General features: G+C 37.4%; 1 protein-coding gene across 1 annotated transcript in view; it reads right to left on the reverse strand.

The window, feature by feature from the left end:
• Positions 1–8495, reverse strand: part of col7a1l (collagen type VII alpha 1-like) — a 61808-nt gene extending 53313 nt beyond the window's left edge. The window contains exons 1-2 of the mRNA XM_072453626.1: positions 8392–8495; positions 328–508 (exon numbers count right to left, since the gene is read on the reverse strand). Of these exons, the coding sequence (XP_072309727.1) occupies positions 328–508; positions 8392–8470 (260 nt within the window). The 5' untranslated portion in view covers positions 8471–8495. The remainder of the gene's footprint in view (positions 1–327; positions 509–8391) is intronic.
• Between the last annotated feature and the right edge of the window lie 6659 nt (positions 8496–15154).

Genomic DNA, 15154 nt, shown 5'->3' on the forward strand with positions numbered 1-15154 from the left:
AACTCATTGGCTTAAAATGTGAATTAAGATTGGGTTTACAAATTCAAATTACATGATAAATAAACACAAATTAACTCAATTTCACCAATGTATGACAAAGTACACTTTTTACTTTTCTACTTTCAAGACCTTCTCAGGATTGGTTCAGTAGATTACTTTATTGTAATATGTTGATAAAACACAGTTCAAAAATAAAAAGCCCTGGTAAAAGTTTGGGAAATTAGCTGTTCCTGCCAAATATTCATCTGAAATCATATCTGCCTAAAACAATGCGCAGCCAATAATACAATTTACCTCATGTCCTTTATTACGGTTGAATGTTTTTACCTGGGTAGATCTCCAAACACAGTGACTCCAAAGCGAACTCCCTCAGACCCGACCACATTATCAGGAAAGTACAAGACCACAGACGAAATGAAGTCTTTCACTCTGGAGAAGCTGCTCTGACCGACGCTCCACGACTCATCCACCAGAAAAACGATGTCCGCCCGCACCGCCGTCCTGCAGACTGACCACAAAACAATCATAATCATAATAATGGCAGTAATTCTTTTTAAATAGCACACCCAATCCAAATCAATATATTACATCTTTTGAATGGGGAAAGGTCCTCACGAATACTTCAAATCAGGAAGTAATAATTAGCCTGAAACCCATGAATACTGTGTGAAGTGAATGATTAAAAAGACATGAAATTATAACACACTTGGAGTCTCCAGAAGTAATGGTAGTCCTGCCCAAGATCTGGAGATGGGTCCGGGCGCAGATGACTCATTTCCCTCAAATCTGAACTAATCTAACATGTTAGTTTGCTTAACCACGCTCTGTTTTATTGTAACCTTGACATCTTGATCTCACCAGGCTCTTGAGGCTGCGGGTTACAGCAGTGATCTTGATACGATGTGTTTTCTGCAGTCTTACCAGCTAAAATAAACCAACACGACAGGACAGTGTAGCCTACAGCTGTGTCTTTGTTCAGCTTCTTCACATGTGCAGGATGGAAAGTAAATAGTATCCAAAATGTTAAGTACAAAACAACACAAATGAATGAAAACATGTAGATCCGATATAAGATGAGCCAAATGTATGTAGATGAATGAAATAACAGATAACAAATAAATCTGAGCTCATGCAAACAATGAGCCCAATAATTGATTAGTGTGATACCAGTAGTTTATAATCTCCATCTAGTGTTTGGACTTTCACTAAAATATGAATTCAAGAAAAAACTCCCCTAACCTGCACATTGTCCGGCACTTTCAGATATAATGCCTAATTCCACCTCGGTCCACCAGATGGCAGTCTTGTCACACATTTTTGGAGAGTTCCAGCTCACTCTGTCAGGCAGCCAGCACCAGCACAAAACCCCATGAATGTTTAATGAGACACAAGTGAGCCAAAGAGACTATCAATATTCATAGCACTCCAGCAATAAAACTTTAGTACAGCGACGTGGAATGCTTCGAATAATAAGGTAAACACGCCCAAAAATCAGGGTCGCTGACATCGTCTCATCAGAGCCAACAAATGCTTTTAACGCGAGAATCGCTTTGTTTAAAAAGATTCTGGGCACTTTTAAAAGCAACACTTGTGTGTATTGGGGCGTGCAGTGAGATATACTGTATACTCCCATAGAATATATCTACTGCAACTGGAACTCTGCAAGGCAATCATGATAACAATAGGTTTGATTTACTATGTACTTTCATTCAGGGAATCTCATGGTCTGACAGTGTAAACCATCAGGAATTAATGGACAATAGACAAGTACAACACTGATGAAAATCCTCTTTTTATATTTGCAGTGCTTTTATTTTCAAAGCAAGGGACTGCGTATGTGCTAGTTTGCTCATGACACTGTTTGGGTTTCAGTGTTGTACTTTCTTGTCTTAGCCAGGACTACATCGTTGTAATGTTCTACACCGTGTTTCGTCACAGCTGACACGAGATAAACTTGTGAGCAGGGAAACCAACTGGAAACAACAGTCCAGTCTGTTCTGCCTTTGAATCCTGGTGTTGCTGGTGCTAATCACAATGTATTCAGCCACTTTACATTAAACTTGACTTGGTTCCGAAAGTGAATTTTTCCCATAAACTTTCCAAAAATGATTTCAAATGTAGGCTAATCTTTTCCTGAAGCTTTATAAACCATTATGTTATGACAAAGGTTTGCTATGTTGTAAGTTTTATATATTGTAACTGGTTTAAAGTCTTAATATTTTATATTAAAAAACAAACTATCAGAAAATGAATAGGAAATTTACTTTACAGAACTGCAGTGGGGTTCAAAACATTACATTTTTCGTTATTTCTTTAAAAAACAGCACCCGGCGCTCCTGTCCTCCATCTAAAATCATTACATCAAATTCTACAATATGGTGAAAGCATCTTATTTGCAAACTCCTATGAAAAATATCTTCACTTTCACCTGAGCAGAAACAAGCTGCGTCTGCACTTCTCTAAGTCGATATCCTGACATTAAATGTGCGATAAACAACAGCGGCCTCACTGACAACAGCATTGATTAGACGTGTGAATAAGACAGGCACCAATCATTGTCCAGCATTGAAACCTCAGCTGCTTTTCTCTTCCCTCGTTCATTACCAAGCCTCCCCGATTAGCTCACCATTCCTACTTTGGCTGCAGTCCCAGATCCACTAAATCTGACATATGTCTACAGCCAATGGGCCAACATTACGCTCCTATTTCTCTGGACACATACAATGTCATTCAAATGTAATAACTTTCTAGCTAGAAGAAGTAATCAAGTCTACAGAGTTGTTTGCCCAAATGATGTCAGTTTATATTGCATACTGTTGTGTCCATAAGCAAAACTTATTATTAGTATGGTTAGAATTAAATTAGGGCTGAACCAATTTGGAAAGTAATGAATTGCAATTACAATGGTGATTTATGTTTCCCTATTAGGATTGTTCAGAGTTCACATTATAAACATCCAGGACCATTAACATTTGAGAAAAGACTGAAATATGGACTGCTAAACTAATCCAAGAACACCATGTATTCAGAACATGTTTATAGTCGTTTTAATACAGAATAAGATAACTGTGACTATTCAAAGTGATTTTGATTTGTTTGCGAGATATCTAAAGGCAGCCTATAACTGAAATGTTCTCTTTACTCTGACACAGTCTGAACAATATTGTAAGTACAAAGTATGTCACCATCACTGGTAAATGATATTTGATATAATGAAATAAAATGAATACCAGCCTGAACTGCTACCCCCATCACTTCCCAACAACCATCAAAAAACAGAATTAACCAAAGGTAAATCAACAACAAGTTCACTATGTTTTTTTTCTGATGGAATCTGCTTGTCTCCATGGAGATGTTATTACTTTGTCGCAGTAAATGTCACAGTAAAGCAATAAACTAACATATCCTTGCATTGATTCAGTTACAGGTGTTCTAGAGAAACATGCATTCTTACAATGAACACCTCTTCATAGAACTGACTTGTACCATGGCCTGATCACCTGTGCCACCGGCCTGTCTCCATGGAAAAAGATACAATTAAAAACATGGAACATTCCAGGCAGCGCAATAGATACAGTCGGCGCCCGAGGGAACGCCCACTAACAGTCGACTGTGGGAGAAGCAGTCCATTCATTTCAATGTAGAAGAGCTGCTCTGTCACTGCTCAACAAAGAGCAAACATAGATTAAGGAGGTATGTGAGGTATTGTGCCAGATGCAGATACAAAAACACAAAGAAGAAGAATAGTCCAACTGCCAAAAATCTGAACAATTTCTTTACTTTTCTGTTGTAACATCTGTTGATTTTGATACCACAATCATAATCCCAATCATAATGCATAACCTTTCAACAGAAAATAATACTTCTTTCTTTATGTTACATTTAAATTACCTTGTGGTCTTATACTAGCTCTGATAAAACTCTTTCAGAAACTGTCAAATTTTATTATGGTGATTTGATTTTGAGTGTTTTTTTAGTGTCGACTTTAAATGAGTATGTAGTTTTTTTCATACTAGTTTGATTTAGATCTGATTTGAAGCGTTCTTGAATCCATTAATATATCTATTTTTAGATTTCATTGGCTTCAATGTTATTGAAGCCAATGAAATCTAAAAAATCTCAGAGGGAAATTTCAAACAATACCACAAAACAAACCATACAGCCATTGTTTCACCTCCTAAGCTGCAGCTCGCATGCAGTTAAACATCACACTGCACAAACATATGGCCCCATGTTTACTGGGACACATTTTCCAGTCCACAAACTTCAGCGAAAGCACGTAACACAGAGCAGAGCTGGCGCTGGAGGCAAACGCAGGCGGAGATTAGAAGCGAGATGAGCTACACAGTATGTCCTGAAGTCTGTCTGGGCTCGGGGCAGGTGAGACACGCCGCACACGATAAGAAGAGGAGAGAAATACGAGCGGTTAGTCGAGATTATTGTGATGTATTTGAACATGTTATAGACACTAGGGCTGGGAATTACAGGGAACCTCACAATTCAATATGAGAAACGGTTCTAAAAGCAACACAATATGACAATAAAGCTGGGGATCTAAACTTCAAATAGAGATGCATTAGCCACATTTAGCACACTATAGAATGGAATAGAATAGAAAGCTTAAAGTTTACATTAGTTTAACCTTAGGCTAACTGAAAATCCCAAGCTCTAACTGATCAATGTTTAACTATATACATTTGTTTAGTGAATGTTATTGTAAAACCACAATTTAATTTAACAGTCAAACCAGTATATTACATCTGTTAAAAATGTTGAAATGTAATGTTATTTTGAAGCTACGTAAAGTTTGAATATCAAGTATATCGTTTTGTTTTCTGCACTTTTATGATTAATTTTACAGACATTTTACATGTATCTTATAATTAAAAGCACGTTTCTGTTGGATTGACAGAATATTGTTAGTAGAATACTGCAAAAACAAATATATAAGGCTACCCCAAATAAATTGTCTGTTTGCTGTAACCCGAGTCAACATTTTTCATCTGGGTCGGTCGTTAGAGGCAAATTCTTATTTTTTTTACTTTGAAGGCAAAAAAAAGATACAAATTTTGCCATTTTTTGAGTCGGAGTGACCACCAGGGGTCAGGCTTCAACAGTCAATGACGGAAAACATCTTTATCAACCTGATCGGGAGACTAAATTTCCCGATTTTAAGATATTTTAATCAACCTGTTGTACGCCGCTATCCTTTAATTTGGTAGCGAAGGCGAGCGGGGGGAACATGCGGGGGACACAGGCGCCGCCATGTTTGTTGTGATGACGCTGCTGGGCGTGTTTCAATCACAGAATGCATTTGCGTAAGTCAAATTTCACACCCTGACAGAGAAACACATGTCCTATGGAGATGGCAGTGGCGCCGACAGAGGCAAACCGACTTGTCAAAAGCGCTATGACGACTCCTACGAGCGCTCTATTTCGTTACAGATGCATGTGGAGGGCTGAAAATGAAGACGCACATGTGCTGCGCGGTGCGTTCTCAGTCCTTTGAGATGAAAGACACGTTTATGAGCGTGATAAAAATGTTCGACATGGGGTGCGAGTCGGCGAAATAATTGAAAAATAAAAGATTTTGACGTTTTTTCAACAAAATGCTGATATTTTTTTTCCAGTCGGCTAGTTTCATAGCGGATCGGTCGTGTTACGGCAAACATACATATTATTTTACCTAGCCTAATCATAATATATTTACACATTAGTGCAGTAGTGCGTAACCATGTATAACTATAGAAAATCTTGGGCTAACAGGTGATGATTTACAGCAGCAACAGAAATAAAAGTGTTAGGACTAATCCAGAGTGATTTAAGAGAAAAGAGCTTCAGGATTAAGGATGGACGGCTGCAACTATTTTAAACAAAATCAAGAGTGCCAGAGGAAACCTTTTCTGAATGTGATTGCAAATTTCAAACTAAACAACATGTACATTTATTTGGAGGTGTTTCAATAAACAGAGTCAACATTACAAAGTCAAGAAAGGTTTTTCACTTTTTGACCTTTCTCTTCCATAAACAACAATTTAGAAGAGAAATGACATTCTTTACTCATAAATTAGCATAAATAAAAGCCACAATAAGCTAAAAGAGAAACAGTGTCAGATAAGAATCACGTAAAACAAATTATAACTCACTAAGCATGTTTATTCCATGGGCTACTGAATCACTTGAAAGCTATTAGCATGCAGCTATTAGCTAAATCAGCATATTACTAACTTTGCCAATCAAAATGCTAAAATATCGCACCTAGCATTTAAATGAGAATTACTTTCAAGTTTAACCAAAAGCCAAGAAAAAAACAACATTTGTGATTGTTAAAATATTAGCAAATTCATCACAAACCTCTCATGTAGCTAGTTGTTTCAGCGGTTTGTTGATCTATGACCTGTTGGCATTCAGCGCCATCTAGTGGTCCAAAGCCCCATTGCAATTGCTGGGTTTCACGTCACAAATTTGTATGCATCTTTTTTTTGTTAAATGATTTTGATTAAAAAAAAATACATATATGATCTGGTGTATTTTCCTTTGGGATTTTTTCAGGTTGTCTAATGGTAAACCAATGGAGATTTTAAGATGCTATGGCTCATTTATCAAGAATTCTGACACTATATAGTGATATAATATATATATATATATATATATATATATATATATATATATATATATATATATATATATATAGGCAGGGACCAGTAGGGAGCTAGCAATTTATTTGCTTTTATTTAAGTTTTTTAACATTGTTTTGGCTAATTGTTTGATTTGGCCTAATTTTGGTGACAGTGGCTCAGGGGTTAGAGCAGTGGTCCACCAAACTAAAGGTCTGATCTATTCCCGCTCAGACCAAGTTCTGTCATTGTGTCCTTTGGCAAGACATTACCTTACCTGTTGCCAGAAACATTTTAGATTTTGCCAAAATCTTTCGCTGTTTGACATGCAATCTCAACTCAACTTTATGCTGGGTTTCAGATTACATCACAACATTCTATGCAGATTTATGCAATTCACAGTGAACTATTTATACAGGTCTTTGAAGTGTATTGTGTATTTCAGTGGCTTGTTTGAATAATAATCAGGTTCAATACAAAGTGATAAAAACTTCAGTACTTCAGTATACATGAACTCACATTATAGAAGATGAAAAGCAAAGACAAAGGTTCAGATATAGATCAAGTTAGATCAAGAGCAAGAGGTGGCACGGTGTGGAGTTTGCATGTTCCTCCCATGCACAATAGATACGATCTTCCAGCGAAGGTTGTGACCAAGCCAAGCTCCAGATCTGTAGATGCACTGGTTGAAGGATGGGTCAAATGCAGAGGACAAATTTCCCTACAGGGGACAATAAAGGCTAATCTAATCATTAGTTGTGAATAAAAAAGAGATGATTGATAAGCCTAAATTAGCCTACTGTTTCTGCAAGTAACCTTTGTATGCTTGACTTTCACACACTCACAGAAGGGGAATACCATTAGGCTTTACTGCACAGGAGGTATGCAGATGTTTAGGTTTCTGGAGCAGACATTTCCCCAGACAGTCCAGGTGTGCGCTTTTATACGATCTAACATTTGCACTTTGGCCTACGAATCCAAGCCCATTAATTCAAGGACGAGTGAGTAATGTTGACAATCAGACAGTTGGCTCATATTTGAATCTAATTATGCCTGTAAAATAATGGCAAGCCTGCAAATCTGAAAAAATAAAGTGTTGGCTCGTGCATTTGACTCACATGAGGAGATCAGAGGGTGAAATTGTACTGTTTGCTTGAAATTAATTCATTTGACCTGGAGCTTTGTTGTGTGCAATCTTACAAAGCACTTTGGTTAATTATTTTGTGCTCTCATCTAAGCAGTTGAGTTGCAAAAAGTATAATTGTAACATGCTGCTATTGTCAAGTTCAGTTTGTTTTGCCAAGTCTATCGGTTCAACAAGTAAAGTTAGCATCACTGGAAATACTGAGGTTAGTCACAAGATCAAGTCAGCGGTTGGTGAGTAATGATTGTATTCTGTTCCAGCTCTTTCTGTCACCTTGTGAGTCTGTGTTCTCTCTTATACTGCAGCATTCCAGGAGCCAAAGAAAGCCAGACCACTTCAGAAGCTACACTAGACCTCTCAGGGTCCACCTCGGACCGCCTGCAGTTCACTGAAGACAGCGGAGACGCTTTCGGACCGTCCCAATTTGCTCCAAAGTGAACCAGTAGAAGTTGATGTCGTTTCTGCATTTCTTTGCTGTGTAATTCTTATTTCATAGTTCCATTATATTGATTGGTAGTAGTAGTCGTAGTAATGTAAAGGACTTATCAATATGCACAACTACACAGGCGCACACACGGAAGCTGCTGAAAAGTCGCTTACAGCAGTAATAGTAGCGGTGACATGACTTACCTTCAGACTGAGCAGTGGCTCTTTGATGATGGAGAGAGATCAGCTGCAGCACCAGAATCCACAAAGAGGAAAGGCCCATAGTCTTCCTGTGTTTTCAAGCAGCCTCCGCCCAAGAGTTTTTATAAGCTTACGGGTCCGGTCAACAGTCCAGTAACTTCAGCTGGTTCTGACCTGAAACAGTGAGATACAAACAGTGAGTAGAGTATTTTATCATTTTCCACAATGTGTAATGACCATTCAAAACATCAGACAAGTGAAGTGTCTTTTTGAATTCTTGAATGTGTACTAAAAAAACTTAAATAATATGTATAGTAATGCAATATATTTTCAGAAATACCTCAAATGTATTATGCCAAACACTAATATTGACCAGATAATAAACAACAACATTGATTTTATTCCTCCTCGTGTCACTGTGATATTACCAAATCAAAATGGTAAGCTCTGTCTGTAGCCACAGCTGCCCATGGGCTAAATGACAAAAATGTGGCTGCCAGTCTACGCCGATGAGCTTTCCAACTGCCACCAATCACTCTCTCACTCGCCACACTCATACTATGGTGAGGTAATAGACACTGGTGTGAAATGGGAGTGTCAAAGTTCTCACTATTCACAGAGTCATGCTAAATGCTGCAGAAAATGTGTTTGCCTGGAGGCCGACCATTATCATGTGCTTTTGGAATCATCATCATCAGTTTCAGAACAATGTATTTGGGCCTCAAAACTCTCAGGACACGTTTGGAGCATTCTTCTGGCAGCAAGGAAAAAGTCCATCACAAAAAAATGTGTGACGCAAATTGCACCGAGTGATATTATAATTGACATAAGTAAAATGGGGGATCACATTTGGACTTATTTGGATCACAAATTTGACCGACTTTGGACAAATTGGGACGTTTATTTTGGACTTTGTGAGTCTTAATTTTCTTTGGATGTCTTTTATCTTGAATTTATTTTCATCTCCTATGATCTCGCTGGTCTTGTTCTGTTTCTTGTGAAGTGTTTTAATTTGTTTAACAATGAAAAACCTTTACATATAAGAAAGATGAAGGAAATGACATGCAGCAAACTGTCAAGAGCCAGATTTGACACTGTGACCTGCTCCACATGACAAAATAAATACATGTTCAATGATTATCTGGCATCAGATCAAACGGTTCTATTTTTTTTCCATTTTCAATTTTTGAAGTTTGATTTTAGATCAAATTAAAAAGTGTTGTGTCCCAGAAAACCCCAAAATCTGGATTTTGACTTCAGCTAAAAGCTACTAGCCTGTCTGAGAGGGTTCTTTTTTCTTTTTGCCAAAAAAACGTAGAATGTTTTAAAGGGTCTCGACTTTCCACAAAACCGTTCATAGGGAAATCTCTGAGCCAACAGTTCCTGCCGTTACAGCTCCAGCCGGCCCACTGTTGGACACGAGACTGATCAATGGCCATAAATATGATCAAAGCATTTATATCTCCTCACATGAAGGTTAACAATGCACTTTTAGGCAGCTTTTGGATGAATATGAATCAATGTTTTTAAAGGTCAGAGCAAACATCTGGACTGCACACCTGAGACCTAAATCCCTCTGGGTCTGTGCACTGCAGGGTTATCAGGGGGAAGACAGCGTGGCCAATCATCTACAATGGACAATTCACAATGAAAATGACCTGCATCACAGTTTTCAGGCTGTGTTTGCTAAGACTGAGCCCTAATGACACCCAGACCCTGCATTTGCCTTTTGCTATCCAACCAATGCATTTAGCTGTAATATTCAAAATGTGTTTTTCTTTCTTACATATGATGCAAAATCAACTTTAATTAATCGGCTTTAAATCTTGTTACAGCAGTGTTTCCTCATCATTAGTTTGCTCAAACTTGTATTTCGATTTATTCGTGCATGTTTGAATGATCATGTTTTGTCCTGCAACTGCTCAGTGCTCAGAAAGTTCTTGTTTTCACCTACCTCCTATCCCTGCCCACATCCCTGAACTTAGTTGTGATCATGTTTTTTTTTAAAGATGACTCAGTGTGATACATGTTGGTATTCAAAAATATTACAACACCAAAGATAAAACACATGTAAATGCTTATATTGTAAATGCTTGTTACGGAGAAATGTCACAATGAAGAGGTGGAGCTTAACAGTTCTGCAGTTTTGAATTGGATCTGTAGCTCTGGATGCTCCTCTACTGCCTGGAGGAGCGCTCTATACTAGATGAACAGCTCTTCATCTGCCTGGATGAACCGTCTTGCTAGATGAACCACCATCTCTCCTCCTGAGTGGTTCTGGCTCCTCAGTCCCTCTGTAAATTGAAGCGTGTCAGTCCTGGGCCATCTGTCCGTCCGTGGGAGTATGATCTCCCCTACACTGTGGTTCTCCCCAAGGTTTCTACTTTCTCCCAACGGTTTTTGTTTTTTTTTCCTTTCCGGGAAGGTGGGTCTAAGGACAGGAGATGCTGGAACATTATCCGTTTGCTAAATTCCTGAGAACGTCGTTTAATCTGCTTCTCTATTTCAGTCGCCCTTTGAGGGGTTAACAAAAAATAATTGAATTGAACTGAGTGTCACCTTTAATTACGTTTTGTATCTGTTGGTTTTACTGACAATAAAGAGCTGATGAGCAATAGCGTTTCCTTTTTTAGAGTAATTTTACACGGTGACCTTACATGCAGCAAGCTATATTTTCAAGTAAAGTCAGGAATTTTAAAACATAGCTTAGACTTCTACCACTATAATCATAAAGATTATAGGAATAAAAGGTAGACTTATATGTCATAAAATTCTCTCCACTGAGCAACTATTTGGTGATTGGACATTCAAGGAAACATATTATGCTAAATTGAGTTTTAAGAGCTTTTAACCCTTCTCATCAAACCACTCAAAGTTGTATTTAAAGTGATTCATGCATGTTTGACTGTGGCACTTTTACTGATGATGTGCAGGCAGAAATGTCTTTTATTGTGTTGTTTTAAATCAATATTGAAATTTGAAATATGTAAACTGCAACATCCTTTTCTGTGGTTGTCATAGATTATAACTATGTTGCAGACAAAAGCATTATGTATCTTCTTTAACGTTACAAGGTTTCATAGGCTTTACCATATTTATGCCTTGATAGAGAAAATTCCTACTCTAATCAAAGGTAACGTCTTCTTAGTGCGTGGGAGGATGAGCCTTTTGTATTTACAATGTAAAGTGACAGGTTCATCAAGCATGAGCCCTGCAGTTTGTCATAGAAATGTACAAATAGAATGTCAAAATTCTTTTAATTGCAGTAATGTCAGGGTTATTTGTAAGTGCGTTATTATTGGAGTAGTAAGAGCTGCTATGACAAGTTGATTCATCCTCTTAGATCTAGTCAGTAAAGTGCACTATGTACTTTTTCTGGTGGGGGTGCTTGTCTCCACGGAGATGTTATTGCGCTGAAATAATCTATGTCCAATTTATTTAATAACAGGAGTTTCTATCTTGAAAAAATCTCTTGAAAAACAAGCATTCTTGGGGTAACCTCTCCACAGATCTGATCTGTAACTTGAATGTTCAGGAGAATGTAAAATGTTCCACAGCATTACAATACTGTGGAACATTCTACAGCAAGAAGGTTACACAGTGCATCTTTAAGTATAAGAGTATTGTTAAGGGTATAAGAATATAGTGAAAGTAATCATCAAAAGCACAGATTTTTACTGTCTAAAAAGTAATTATTAGTTATCATTAGTTTGTTATTTTAAACGGTTTGCAGCAGTCCAAAGATATTCCTCACTTTCTCATGCATTCCCAGCCTTTTAATTATTCAGAGCATTGAGCACTTTCACAACTTTCAAAGCCCAGATAGTTTTACCGTTAAAGCTAACAACAACTAAAATAATAACAACGCACTTCCTGGTTTTCTGACGCTGTATAAGAGAAGCGGAATTCCCTCAGTGGTCTCATTTTGACCCTGAGAGTTGGTTTTACAATATATCAGTACTGAAATAGAAAAAAAGGGTACAGCCTCTTTAATTGATTAGAATCACAGCAATAGTTCTAATTCTATGTAATTTTAATTTAAATCAAAATAACATGAAATAATATACAATTGAACATATTCTCTACTGAGAGGTACAACCATTCTCTCTCACGTGCATTCTATAAGGCAGGGGATTCTAAACTATTTGCCCTCAGGCCCAGCTTTATCAGTAAAAAGTTAGCTGGGGTCCATCTATGTATTAAATGTAGGCCTATTGTATTATTTTGGGCAGCTCTGCTTGTGGCCCCTCCCTCTAGCACTTAGGCTCATTTGTCCTGGTTGTGACCTGGTGTGATTGCAGTTTAGTCCTGATGTAAACTCGGTTTGGTCCTTGGTCTGGTATCATGCTATGTTCCAGCTGTCCTCGAAGGTCAGATTTTCTGAGTTCCTGCTTGTAAATGCACACTGGAACACTCTTACATCTCAGAATTCCTACTTGGACACTTGGGCAACATTTCAGAACCCAAAGTTTATCCGAGTAAGCCAATCCAGTTATATCAGTTAAAATATTGATAGTACTTGTATTTGTTCCTTTTAGTTACTCTCTACTGTCCACCCGTTGTTTGTGAACTGCTCCTGTTCTAAGCCTCTGCAGTTAGAATGTGTTGTTATGGTAATGACAAAAAAAACACAAGAGCTAATGACAAAAGCAGGAATTCACTCTCAAACGATGTTTTAACGGTGTAATAACAACGTCCGGGTCCAAAGTTTACTTAATTGGACTCACATTTTGGTACTTTTTTATTGAAATTTTTTGCATTCTTCTGGGTATTTATTATTTGATTTGAGTCATAACTATATAAACTTCAATCATCACCTTGAGCATAGTTTTTCCGACTTGACAACTGGATCAAAGAAACTTGACGTCTCTCTGAGGTCAAAGTTCTTACCGCTAAAGATAAATGAAATGCAACAATAGTTTAAAGTTTAGTTCCAGTTTAAATCTCATTATATAAATTCACAAAAAGTCTTTGGACAATGGAAGAAATGCAGACATGTGAATACTGTTTTATTTTCATGACTTGTTCATTTGGTCGGGACGGTGCATGTTAGTGGACATACATGAAGTAAACGCAGTGGATTGAAGCCATGAGCTCATTTCCATCCATTGTCCCGCATTTGCTCTCACAAATCAGACTTACTCTAGTGCACATGGATTCTCACAGTATTATAGTATTATTAAACTATCATATTACATTTTGTTCATTTTAAACTGCACTGTTGTCACTAAACATAGACTTCCTAATGAACTAATAAGCCCCGCCTCTATATTGTGAAATTTCACCGTAACAGGCTTTAAAGCCGATTTTACATAATGCGTCCCTCCAAAGTCAGTATTCAAACTGTTACTTACATCACTAACTTGTTCCTAGCGCTCTAGTATACCTGTATGTAATGATGCACTTTTTTACAAGTTTGTGATAAAAAAAAAATTGCTTGATTATCATATACCAGTGCACAGTGGACTTATTACTGTTGCTTTTAGAATAATTTTGCCCTTGGGATAAACAATATTCGCTTATTCCAACATTTCAAATATCATATTGAAGACCTAAATCTGCATAATTCTCCATAACCAAAGAAGCGTATAATAATAAACCGGTCATTTCACAAGGATCACACTTCAGTCTTGTGGCTATAGTGTCGGTAAATACTTCATGATGCTGTGCTTTTCTTATGTTTTGCATTAGTTTTCCATCCCTCACACTCCCTGTCTGAGTATGTGTATGAGTGTATATGAGAATAGAGGCATGTGCGCCTGAAAATGCACCAGTAACATCAAAGTGAAATGAAAATCTGCCTTCACTCAGCCACTGAAGACAGGATCAAACGGCTTTTCCACCAATGTGTGCCCTGTATCAGATCTATATACAGCAATAGTAACATAATTGGATACTGGTATGGGCTCTATGTAATATAATACATGTAGTATGTTCACGTTCTGGTGCCAAAGATCTGCACCGCTAAATTTCAGCTGATGCCTCATGCTGAAATGCCATCCTACACTTTAAGGTGCATTAAGTAACATTTCTGGTGCTTATCGGCATGGAGACGTTATGGCTTGACCTGGACTGTTCATCAGTATGACATTAACCTTATCCTTCTTGCATTTATTCAATTACAAGTGTTTTTCTTACTAGAATTAGCTTTCACAGTGAGTGGGCCTCTTAACAGATCTGGAGTCTCATTAATAATACTTAACGTGGATTTATTTCTAAAACTGTACCCATGGACAAACATAGACTTCCACAAACTTGCTCATTCCTCATCTCACACAATAAGAGAGTCATGTGAGGCTCATTCTGAGAACAACAAAACGAGAACATAAATAACTTGGCCACCCATGTCCAATGTTTTAGTAATCAAGAATAAATCAGATAAATAAATTGTTATCAGTAAAAGCTATATATAACATGTTTACCTAATATCTGGGGACACAGACAGGTAGTTCTGTTCATTTAAGGAAACACACACAACTAATTTCTTCTTTTTTTCAACAAACGCAACAGGCAAAAATGATCTGCTTATCAATGTTCTGTACAGCACAAAACATATTTTATGTCTGTGTACATGAGTTTTGCAAGATGGTAAAGCAACATTTACAGAGAAAAGTAAGCATTACGATTAATGTAACCAGTAGCCAATCATTTGTGATTTTTTTCCCCTTTTAATATGACCCTTAAAACATTAATATAGCTTCAATATTATTACTACTGGTGGTGTAAAAAATGCAGAAGGATTTGTGCCTGTGGAGAGGGAAGTGCG

This window comes from Eucyclogobius newberryi, unplaced genomic scaffold (assembly GCF_026437365.1).
Source record: "Eucyclogobius newberryi isolate DKJ021-1_F unplaced genomic scaffold, fEucNew1.0.hap1 SCAF_2, whole genome shotgun sequence".
NCBI lineage: Eukaryota > Metazoa > Chordata > Actinopteri > Gobiiformes > Gobiidae > Eucyclogobius > Eucyclogobius newberryi.